The 13,859-nt window shown below is 26.5% G+C and overlaps 1 protein-coding gene across 1 annotated transcript; it reads left to right on the top strand.

Annotated features, from left to right (window-relative positions):
* Positions 1–559: 559 nt before the first annotated feature.
* Positions 560–13,437, top strand: LOC145269433 (uncharacterized). Its single transcript, XM_080125110.1, has 3 exons — positions 560–846; positions 2,285–2,343; positions 11,981–13,437. The coding sequence occupies exon 3, from the start codon at positions 12,085–12,087 to the stop codon at positions 13,129–13,131; it is 1,047 nt and encodes a 348-aa protein (XP_079981236.1). The 5' UTR covers positions 560–846; positions 2,285–2,343; positions 11,981–12,084; the 3' UTR covers positions 13,132–13,437.
* Positions 13,438–13,859: the final 422 nt, after the last annotated feature.

Raw genomic sequence — 13,859 nt, 5'->3', positions numbered from 1 at the left:
TTTTTTGTTTGGCAGAAGCAATTGCTGTCAGTGCATTGGACTGCAGGATTGAAGAGTGAAGATTGAGTTGTGGGGGGTCATTGTATTTAACCACAAAATCGATAAGGTAGACAATTATTTATTAAAGAAAATAAAAAATAGAATTTGATGAAAACGACCGTTAAACAAAAGAGAGTTCACAAGGGAGGTAATTTTCCATTTCGATTCGATGGCCGCAATTTTTCACCTGGTAACACGATTAATATTGTTGTTTTTTTTTTTTGTTTTTTAAATAATTCCGTAATATTCAGGTAATTTCGACTGCATAATTTGGGAGCTACCATTGTAATTTATTAGAATTGACAAAAAAAAAAAAAAAAAAAAAAATCCGTAGAAACTGTTGTACGAGTAGACACCTTGCCCGAGCAAGCTGTCTACTAGTACAACAGAAACATAAACAAGTGTTTGTTTTTCTTTATCTGGAAATTCCGTTTATCGACTACAAAATTTTGTTCTAATAGTGTAGAAGCGCCAAAAGTTCTTTTACAATATTTGTATAATTAATAATTAAATAATTCTTTTACAATAATTTAATTTAAGAATTTTTTTTTTTACATTAATGACGTCATTTCAACAGCCAATCAAAAAGCATTCTTCCAACCTATAATTTCTTTGTAATTTGACAAATGTCTTAATATTTTTTCTTCGCGTATCGTATCCACGATTTTGATCAACTGGAAAATTTTTTTCGCTTGTATTATTTTTTCCCCCCAATTCATTTTTTTTTGTCATTTTTACCGGTGCCTGTTTTTCTGTGCCATTATATCCGGCGAAAACACTTCAAGCTATAAAAGACCGTAACAAAATGTAAGTATAATAATAATAATAATAATGATGATGATTATGATAATGTTAATAATAATAATATTAATTATAATAGTACTAATACTAATAATAACAAGTACTAGTGCAGTGCGCCAGTGCGGTTACATCCGTGGTGAAATAATAAAGTTATTATTTAGAAAGCCATTCTTAACACGGGTAGGGTGTTTTGTAATTATTCTGTACTTTAACCTTACAATTTAATAAAAACAGATATCATAAAAGTTTAAGGGTTTGTATTACTGTACACATAGATTCGAAAAAGTTGTCAAAAAACAGATATATAACAAATAAATGAACCATGTTATGAAAGGCAATATAAGTTACTTTTCTACCTAACTGGATATGTTTTCAGTGTTTTTATTTAATGTAACATGTTTATTCAGCTCGATAAACATACTGTGTTTACCGATGTATTGGAAAATTCAAAATGGCACCCAACTCTATCTTTAACAGGGTAAGTTTGGGAAAAGGTGCTATAAATATAAAACTAGACAAAATACTGTTAGAAACTCGCTCATTATATATTACCGTTACATAGACTGACATGTATTCGGTGGGTTTTTAACAGTATTTTGTCTAGTTTATTATTTATAACACCTTTTCACAAACTTACCGTGTTAAAGAGAAAGTTGGGCGCCATTTTGAATTTTCCAATACATCGGAAACTGTATGTTTTTCGAGCTGAATAAACATGTTACATTGAATAAAAACACGAAAAATATATCCAGTTTGGTAGAAAAGTAACTTATCTTGCCTTTGATAACATTTATTTGTTATATATTTGTTTTTTGACAACTTTTCGAATCTATGTGTACAGTAATACAAACCCAAGTTTAATTAAACTTGAAAATAACATTTTAAAAATAACGCGGCTCAATACGTACACTCACTCGCATCAAAACGCATTACACAATATTCCCCAATAGTTTTCTTATTTACAAACAAAATTTATTAAAATAATTTAAAAAATAATAATTTTTATCGATGCCTGTTCTTTTCTGTGACGTTTTTCCTACGGCATTTTTTACCCGAATTTGATGGAATAAAGCATCGTCTATTGCATTAGGGCTATGACAACAGAACAGCATATTCTTTTCATTGTTTTGACTCTAGAATATATATATCCGTTGATATATGCTTTTATATAGAGTGATGTGATGTGCTTCTCAGTTGATTAACTGTGCCGGATATATACTCGAGAGTCACAACAATGAAAAGAATATGCTGTTGTCATAGACATAGTAATAACTATTACTTCTTCCGCCATGACACCTTATTTTAACACGCCTGGCCATAAATTAATCCTCACTCCAATCTGTAACGATCCTAAGTTTTGTTTTAAATACAATAGATCATCAAATCAAAAGAATTACTGTGTGTACTTAAAAAAAATTTATTCTATTATTGCTTTCTTTTACAGCATTCCTGCTTTCCTTTTTCATATGAAAATATTTCAACCGCAAAACAACAACAAAAAATGTAAGTATAATTTCCAATTTTTTTTTTTTTTTTTTTTTTACATGAAGGTCACCACTAATCAAGGCTCAGGAGCCACTCGGGGATAAGGTTTATTTTGTGTACAGTAATCAATGGGATAGTGTTGTATTATTCGTTAGTATTGGAGATTTGATAAAGTGTCATTACTTAGGGTCGGGGGGGGCGGTTCATCAGGAATTTGTTTATGTTGGATTTGAAGATATCCATGTTGAAGTCAGGAGGGAAACAGGCAAGCGGTAGAGAGTTCCACAGGCGTGCAGTTCTAAGAGAGAAGCTTTGTTCATGGAATCTACGTCTCATTGTTTTCAATGCTTATTTTGTTATATATATAGATATATATATATATTAAATTCTTGCTAATTTATGTATATATATATATATATATATATATATATGAATGATTGTTGTTAATTCATGCATATATATATATATGATTGTTACTTTATATATATATATATATATATATATATATATATATATATATATATATGATGGTGATTTATGTGTATATATATATATATATATGATGTTAATTTATGTGTGTATCTCTCTCTCTCTCTATATATATATATATATATGATTGTTGTTAATTTATGTATGTATGTATGTATATATATATATATATATATATATATATATATATGTATATTAAAGTCTTGTTTATGTATATATATACATATATATATAGTCTTGGAAGTTTTTAACCTTTAAAACTATACAAAAAAATATTTTTTATCATTCGTTAGAAAACCATCTAGTCAGTAAGTCATTTAATCACCTGCAATCACTGCATCAACTCGCTCTCGAATTTACTATAATACCAATAATTTATTTTTCAAGGGATCATCATTTGTTTACCATGAAACACTGTTTCGGGGATTTAAAAACAAAACAGTATATTACATCATGGCTCCCCAGCAGTGTTGATCAAACACCACCACCCTTAATCTTAGGAAGAAGATATATTTCAAACATTTGATCCAATTTTCCTATTCTTAATTGCAATTAACCTTTTCATACTATAAAAATGAATTTCTTACCTGTGCGATTCATCAATTTCCACATTTAAAATGGATACATTTTTTAATTTTTTAATTTTTCAGTCTTGTATTTATAAGATTATGATTAGTATTTAGTATATTTACATTCTTGTTTAAAATTAGATGTATAAAGGTTAAAAATATTTCTACATATATACATTTTTTTTTTTTTTTTGTAATAAATTTATTATATGTAATTATAAATACATTTTATACATTGCTAATATAGTTTTGGATTTCCTTTATTAATATAGTCGGGTTTATCTTAAACGATTCAAAAGCATCAGGATAACGAACAAATGCTTTATTTAACTGTTTTAATATTTTATTTTTATCCCCACCTTGTTTTATAATCCTTATTACTAAACTAGAAACTGATGGTATAAAGTCTGTTAGTTTTAAAGTAACGCAAGCTATTCTCAAAAACTCTGACATAATGGTTCCATAAAACATAAAAACAGGGCAGGTGCTATCTTTATGGGGCATACATACTATTTTAAATGGGAAAGCGTTTCTTTTATCAAATATTTTATAAAGAAAAATCCCATCCTCAATTTTTATATCTAATTCCAGAAATGTAGCCTGTTGTCCTCTATGTTCACAATTCAATTTTAATTCGTTTGGATATATAAGATGTTTATTTTTTTCGAATTCATCATTATCGTTTATACACATAAGGTCATCTATAAATCTCCTACATCCATGAAAGTTATATGTTTTAGATATATCTGCTTTTAATAGTGATGCCGTATATATATATACTCGAGTTTATGTAAATACAAATTTGCCCAAAATGGTGCAGGATCCAATCCCATTGGGATACCTATCGTTTGGAGTAATATTTTATTTCCTATTTGAAAATAGCATTCTTTAATAAGATGACTTACAAGTATTTTTAAAATACCTTTAGAAACACTAGTTTTGATATTTTTATTTTTACAAGAAAGCTTTAGAGTTTGAAAAGTCTATATATTTACCTTTTCCACCTTCAAAAGCCAAATCTACAGTATCATTTATGATGTTAATTTATGTGTGTATATATATATATATATATATATATATATATATATAGATATATATATGATTGTTGTTAATTTATGTATATATATATATATATATTAAAGTCTTGTTTATGTATATATATACATATATTAAAGTCTTGTTTATGTATATATATGTATATATATGCATATATTAAAGACTTGTTTATGTATATATATATATATATACATATATTAAAGTCTTGTTTATGCATATATATACATATATATATATATGTATTGAAGTCTTGTTTATGCATATATATATATATATATATTGAAGTCTTGTTTATGTGTATATATATATATATATATATATATATTAAAGTCTTGTTTATATATATATATATATATTAAAGTCTTGTTTATATATATATATATATATATATATATATATATATATATATATATATATACTAGCAAAAGTACCCGTCGTTGACTGGGTTCTAAAACAGCCCACAGAAAATGGATTCTGATTTATTGAAGTATGATAGGTTATGAAAAGGAAGTGTTGTAAAGAGATAGCTTCGAATTTGTGGGTATCAAAACCAAAGCAAAATATGATGAAAGTAAAAATAAAATACATAAACGTCATAATTTATTATACCATACCTGTTCACACTGAAACACTTATCACAATATTCTGTGGATCTATATTAAAAAACCTTGTTAAACTTTGTGACATTTCCATTCTATGGAGATCAGGCACGAATGAACACCCCATGATTTTATTATTTCACTTTTATAAATTTTACAAAGTAAGGTATAAAAATTTTATTTAAATTGAATCAAAAAATTACCTTGGATTTATTTTATGTAATGTACATTTTGTTGCAATTTAAAAACAGTATCTTTTATCTAGCAATTAATGATATAGATATAAAATTTTCAATGATTTTTTTAAAGTGCAACAGAATGTAAATTACATAAAATAAATCCAAGGCAGTTTTTTGAATCAATTAAAATTAAATTTTTATACCTTACTTTGTAAAATTTATACAAGTGCACTTTGAAGATAAATGAATTTCAAATTGAATCTTCTACCTTTATTTTTAAAGCCTATAGTAAAAACATTTTGTTTAACAATTTCCATGCCTTGGATGAAATGCTTTCTAATTTTTATATATATATATATATATATATATATATATATATATATATATATACATATATATATATATATATATATATATATATATATATATATATATATATATATATATATATATATATATAATGTTAAATACTTGTTAATATATGTATAAATATATAAAATTCTTGTTAATTTATTTAAATATATATATATTTATATATATATATACATATATATTAAATTTTTGTTAATATATATACATAGAGAGAGATTAAATTCTTGTTAATATATGTATATATATATATTAAATTTTTGTTAATTTGCATATATATTAAATTCCTAATAAATATATATATATATATATATTAAATTCTTGTTAATATATTATATATATATATTAAATTTCTGTTAATTTATGTATATATATATATTTATATATATATATATATAAATTCTTGTTAATATATGTATATATATTATATATATATTAAATTCTTTTTAATATATATATACATATTTATATACATATTAAATTCTTGCTAATATATGTATATATATATTTATATATATATTAAATGTTTGTTAATATACGTATATATATTAAATTCTTAATATATGTATATATATTAAATTCTTTATATATATATTAAATTCTTAATATATATATATATTAAATCCTTAATTCATATATATATACATATATATAAAATTCTTAATTCATATATATATATATATATATATATTAAATTATTAATTCCTATATATATATTAAATTTTTAATTCATATATATATAATTTTTAATTCATATATATATATATAAAATTTTTAATTCATATATATATATATATATAAAATTTTTAATTCATATATGTATATATATAAAATTTTTAATTCATATATATGTATATAAAATTTTTAATTCATATATATGTATATAAAATTTTTAATTCATATATATGTATATAAAATTTTTAATTCATATATATGTATATAAAATTTTTAATTCATATATATATATATATATAAAATTTTAAATTCACATATATATATATATATATTAAATTCTTAATTCATATATATATATTTTAAATTCTTAATTCATTTATATATATATTAAATTCTTAATTCATATATATATATATTAAATTCTTAATTCATATATATATATTAAATTCTTAATTCATATATATATATATATTAAATTCTTAATTCATATATATATATATTAAATTCTTAATTCATATATATATATTTTAAATTCTTAATTCATTTATATATATATTAAATTCTTAATTCATATATATATATATATTAAATTCTTAATTCATATATATATATTAAATTCTTAATTCATATATATATATATATTAAATTCTTAATTCATATATATATATATTAAATTCTTAATTCATATATATTTATATTTAATTCTTAATTCATATATATATATTAAATTCTTAATTCATATATATATATATTAAATTCTTACTTCATATATATATATATTAAATTCTTACTTCATATATATATATATTAAATTCTTAATTAATATATATATATATATATATATATATATATTAAATTCTTAATTCATATATATATATTAAATTCTTAATTCATATATATATATATATATTAAATTCTTAATTCATATATATATTAAATTCTTAATTCATATATATATATATATATATATATTAAATTCTTAATTCATATATATATATATATATTAAATTCTTAATTCATATATATATATATATATTAAATTCTTAATTCATATATATATATTAAATTCTTAATTTATATATATATATTAAAGTCTTGTTAATATACGTACATATATATTTATATATATATATATATTAAATTCTTGTTCATTTATGTATATATATTTATATATATATATTAAATTTTGTTAATTTATGTATATATATTTATATATATATATATAAATTCTTGTTAATATATGTATATATATATTTATTTTTGATAATTTATCTGTATATATATATATATATAAATTCTTGTCAATATATGTGTACATATATATTACATTTTTGATAATTTATGTATATATATATATTAAATTCTTGCTAATATATGTATATATATTTGTATATATATTAAGTTCTTGTTAATTTATGCATATATATATATATATTAAATTCTTGTTAATTTATGTATATATATTTATATATATATTTAATTCTTGTTAATATATGTACATATATGAAATTCTTAATGTATATATATTAAATTCTTGTCAGTTTATGTGTGTATATTTTATAAATATCTTGTCAATTTATTTATATATATATATATTTCTTGTCAATTTATATATATATATATATATATATATATATATATATATATATATATATATATATATATATAGTGTCTGCAAAATGAAGACTTCAAGACAAGGTGTTGATGGCAACAGAAAATGTATTTCATTTTCTTAATTAAACTTAATTGCCTTCAAAACATCCCAGCCCGAAAGGTCAGGTGGATGCCTTTGCTTCCATTAGTTTCGCTTTATTTATACAAGAAAGACAAGGAAACCTTTAAAAATAAAAATAGAGTATAAGGAAATGTAACCAATGCGAGAAGCCCGACGAAAAAAGCCTTTTGCAGACATACACAAATACGTGTGCCTATTTTGCCTTTTATATAATAGACTAGCAGGGGTGCCTGGTGTTGCCCGGGTGTTTGTCGGTGTGTGCGTGTAGGAAAAAAAAAGTTAGTAGACAGGTAGGCTCAAACCTGAAGCGTTGAGGCGAAGGCGAAAAGAAAGTGTGACATCTTATCGTGATGCTAAGAGGGCAGAGAAGCGAGAAATGTTGAAATTAAAAAACATCATTGAGAAATGAAACCATGGAGTTAAGCCAGTTAAGCTTTATGCTTTCTACATATTTGTTTGTTTCCCCTAAATGTTGGGGAAAACCAGGTCCCCATAAAAAGGGGAGTGTCCAAATGAATAGCAGTTGTCTGATATAAGGGGTTTCCCTCAGATTGATCAAAGCTGATTGCTTAATGGACGTGTCAGCATGAAAGGCCGAGAACACTGTGCAACAGTGTTATTTTGCATCAAATCCACATGTTGTTTTTTTCAACCAGACCGATGTTGTCGTCCATTTGAAAAGATGTTCTTCCCCCAACATAATAATTCTTTTATTTATTTATTTAAATGTAGTTGCAGTGCGCACTATATTGAGCGAACATGGCAAAGATTTGATTCCCGTTTGAAACAACATACCATCAAAGATTCGTTATGCAAATTTTTCACCCTCGGATGTTCTGAATAATAAAATTTAGCCTGCCTGCCTACTACAACTTTTTTTTTTGCTCAACAGACACCTCCAAACACCCGGACAACGCCGGGAGGCTAGTTGAAAATAAATACAAAATATTTGTATAAAACAATTAAAATATTAAGCTAATATATGTAGCTTTAGTGATTTACTTTCAATGAATATTAATATTACTATAGCCAAGAATTTACTTTATAGTAAGAAAGGACTAACTTTTGGCTTTATATCCTAAAAAAATGAATATTGATTAGTTCTTCCATTTGAGTATTACTAGTAGTTGTAATTTTATAAAGGTATTGGAATCGTTCACTTGATAGTAAATATACTCGGAAATTTGGATAGGGATTTTAGTTTATAAACTAAGTTATACAATCAATGCTAATGCGTAGGAAACTAATTATAGTTCTAAAGAAATAACTAGAAATATTAGGTTGCTTGAATGTCTCTTGTTGGACGAATGTACATACTCGTCACAGAACGAACATATCATATTCTAAAAATCATTTGGGTTTAGCTAGTAACTTTTCTATTTGGCTAGTAAACGAAAACATTTAGTTGTCAAAGTTCAACTAAAGGTAAGTTTGTCTGTAGAACCCTAATAATTTCTCTTCATATAATTGTGAAAGCAGGTGAACGTAACAGAATTATTCAAAACTAAGAATATTGTTTTGTTTTATATGGCATTGCCCAGAATCAAGATTTATTAAAATACAGTATTGCATTTAAAATGGGTAGCTCCAGTAACTGAACTACATTCTTTCTGCATGGTAAAAGAAGAGAGAGAGAGACGAATGAATTAAGCAAAACGTTACTGGTAAGAAGAGAGAAAAAGAGTAATGCAGTTAAATATATAAATGTATATTTGCACATGCATAGAACACTTTTACCATCGGTTTTGTTGCACATGTCCGAATGCATCATATTTCAAGTTTCAAGAATATCACCAAAAATTGACAGAATAGTTCGATAGAGACCTTTCCAGAGACAGGCATGTTCACTTTTATCATATATAGAAATAAATCTGTATTCAATATATAGAAATAAATCTATATTCAATATATAGAAATAAATCTATATTCAATATATAGAAATAAATCTGTATTCAATATATAGAAATAAATCTATATTCAATATATAGAAATAAATCTATATTCAATATATAGAAATAAATCTATATTCAATATATAGAAATAAATCTGTATTCAATATATAGAAATAAATCTATATTCAATATATAGAAATAAATCTATATTCAATATATAGAAATAAATCTGTATTCAATATATAGAAATAAATCTATATTCAATATCTAGGTAACATGATCAACTTACATTTGCTGGATGTCACTTATTCTGTCATGCTCAGACATGTCAAAAATCTTTTCAGTTCTGTTATGCAGTATACAAAATGTAAGTACATCGACTGTTAAATATTATTAAACATATTTTCTGGTGTTTTAGTTGATTATAATAGACTCATCAGAACTTATGGTAGTTTGTATGAAGCATATCTTAGTGTGTATATGAAAGAAATTTGTAGAAGGTAAAACAGGTCTTAAACTTAAACTGATCTTAAATGGAATACATACATCAAATCTGTTGCCAAGGCCGCTGGAAAAATGGTCGGATCCTTCTATCGATCCAATAGATATCTCACTGCTGATGCAATTCTCTATCTATATAAGAGCCAGATACGTCCAAGGATGGAATACTGTTGCCACATATGGACAGGAGCTGCTAGAAAAGACTTGTCCTGCCTTGATAGGGTTCAAAATAGACTTTGTGGCCTGGTGGGAGATGTCCTTTTCTCTTTACTGCAACCTCTATCTCACAGAAGAAATGTTGCGAGTTTGTCTCTGCTTTATCGTTATTTTCATGGAAAGTGTTCGACTGAGCTTCAATCTATGCCCCCCCTCGCCAAACTTTCACAAGAAACACTAGACTAGCTGAAAACATTATCAATAATTTTCCCCACTCTTTATCTATGCCTAAACCTAAACATAGATTCCATGATCAAAGCTTCTTTCTTAGAACTGCATGCCTGTGGAATTGTCTTCCGTTTTCCTGCTTTCCAGCTGTCTATAATATGGTTGTCTTCAAGTCCAACGTGAACAAGTTTCTGATGAGCCGTTCCACTTAAGTTAACAAATTTACCGAACTTCCATTACTATTGATTACTATATTGTCCTTTTGACTACTCTACACCCTTTAACCCTTATCCTTGAGTGGCCGATCGACCTTGATAAGTGGTGACGCCTATGTAAAAAAAAAGGTGTAATGGATAGACACCAACTGAACAGACTTAAGATGTAAAATTATTATAGGTCTAAAGAAATAATGGGAAATATTAGGTTGTTTGAATGTCTTTTGGTGGACGCATGGCTGAATAAGATTAAAATTATAGTCATTACCTTAAGCTTTAAACTAACATAAAGTTTACTTTATTTTTGTAATAGTTAAATAATAGAATATTAAATTAATATTTTCGGGTATTAGATTTTTATAATGGAAAAAAAGAATTATATTGTATTTTTATTTGGGTTTGTATACGACATGATAATTTTTGCTGGCTTATTTAGTTTAGAATTTCTCCTTTAATTGTAACTAGCGGGGTGCCTAGCATTGCCTGGGTGTTTGTAGGTGTGTATGTAACACCAACTGAACAGAGTTAAGATGTAATGCAGATTCATATTTGTCAACAAAGAATATTTTTTGGTTCCCCGATTTATTGGAAAGGGACCTATGTTTTCAGTGGCGTCCATTCTCCCATTAGTCCAGACAATTGCCAGATAGTTTTTCCTGAAATTTTGCCACAAATTGTATTTCATTAAATAGATGTGCACAGTAAAAAAAATTTTTTACAAAAATTTCTCCCAGAGGCTCAAAAGAGGTCAAAAATGCCCCCAAATGGCCCAAAAATGACATGTTTTGCCCCATAAGTTTTGATCCATCCATTAGATTGTTTTGAAACTTGGCTAAAATGAGGAGCTCATTGTTCTTAATATAAATCGCATATGGGTGACCCTGGCAAAATTCTCGTTCGCATCCCCGGGGGACTTTCAGTGCTAAACATGAATGCATACATTTCCTTTCGATTAAAAATATTATATTTTTTAATATTTTATCTATTTACAGATATAATGGAAATATTTGGAGAAGAGAACCCATTTTTGTGTACATTTTGCGGCTCTCCTTCCATATGTTGAAACTGTTTTCCTGGGAATTCTCCGTGACATCACATGACAACCATGACTGGTGGTGCACATATACAGACTGGACGAAAACCATTTTCCTGTAAAATATGTGGCTCTACATTTGCGAATAAATCAGCTTTCACAATTCATATGCGTATACACACTGGGGAGAGGCCATTTTCCTGTAAAATATGTGGCTCTACATTTGTAAACAAATCGGCTTTCACAATTCATACGCGCATACACACTGGGGAGAGGCCATTTTCCTGTGAAATATGTGGTTCTTCCTTTTCTAACAAATCAGTCTTGACAATTCACATGCGTACACACACAGGGGAGAAACCATATTCCTGTGAGATATGCAGCTATTCTTTTTCGCACAAGACAAATCTAGACAATCATATGCGAATACACACTGGCGAGAAGCCCTTTTCTTGTGAGATCTGCAAATCTTCATTTTCTGAGAAATCAAATCTGAAAAAGCATGTACGCTTACACACTGGAGAAAAACCATATTCTTGTGAAATATGCGGGTCTTCATTCTCAGTGAAATCGATTTTGTGTAAACACATGCGTATTCACACTGGCGAGAAACCATTTTGCTGTAAGATCTGTGGATATTCATCTTCTGACAACTCGCACCTAACAAGACACATGCGTATTCACACTGGGGAGAGGCCTTTTTCTTGTGAGATATGCGGATCTTCATTTACGAGTCGATCACATTTGTATCGACACAATAATATACACACTGGGAATAAACCATTTTGTTGTGAAATATGTGCGTGTTCATTTGCTGATAAATCAAATTTGAAAAACCACATGCGAACACACACTGGAGAGAAACCATTCTCTTGTGACACCTGTGGCTCTTCTTTTACACAAAAGTCGTCCCTGAAGGATCATCAGAGAATACACACTGGAGAAAAACCATATTCTTGTGAAATATGTGGCGCTTCCTTTAGCCAGAAGTCAACATTGAAAGGTCACATGAGACTGCATACTGGAGAGAAACCCTATTCGTGTGAAGTGTGTGTGATTTCTTTCATACGAAAGTCGCTGTTAAGAAATCATATGAGAAGACACATTTGAATGCTTACACGACTCTATTGTCAATTATTTTTTCGTCTCCTAAAAGGGGTTTGTCATGATATCCTGACATAAGTATTCTGCCTTCTACAAGTAAACGCTGATCAAATATTTAAAATAATAAATTAGAAACAGAAATAAGACCCATTGGCATGGTTATGAATTTACTCATATTTTTATTTGATAAATCAACAGTAAATAATGATGGATTTTTCACTTTAAACCAATCACGATATAGACAAAAATTATGAAAAATGATTAAATGTGAGTTATTCGGATGATGTGTTTGTAATGAAAAACCAGCCAAGACAATGTCTTAAAGTTATTATTTTAGACAGGTGAGCGATAATATGGGTTAAATTGTTGAAATGTGTAACAATCCAAGAATCATGGAATTCAACGAGATACGTCAACATATAAACTTACAGATTAACAGGAGTCACTTGGGATGTAATGAGATAGATGCAAATATATACTAGCAGAATACTTGGCGTTGCTTTGGATTGAATTAGATTGATTGAAATATATACTAACAGAATACTTTGCGTCGACCAGGATTTCATGAGATTGATTGAGATATATACTAGCAAAACACCCAGCATTGCCCAGGATTGAATGAAATAGGTGAGAATATATATTAGCAAAATACCTGGCATTGCTAGGGATTTGATGAGATAAATGTGTTGCATATTACCCGTCCTTGCATATACATGCTGTAAATTACCTACCCT

The sequence above is a fragment of the Euprymna scolopes genome, chromosome 45 (assembly GCF_053919585.1).
Source record: "Euprymna scolopes isolate OS-2025 chromosome 45, ASM5391958v1, whole genome shotgun sequence".
Taxonomy (NCBI): domain Eukaryota; kingdom Metazoa; phylum Mollusca; class Cephalopoda; order Sepiida; family Sepiolidae; genus Euprymna; species Euprymna scolopes.
The sequence above is the reverse complement of the archived record's forward strand: the minus strand, read 5'-3'. Positions and strand labels throughout refer to the sequence as shown.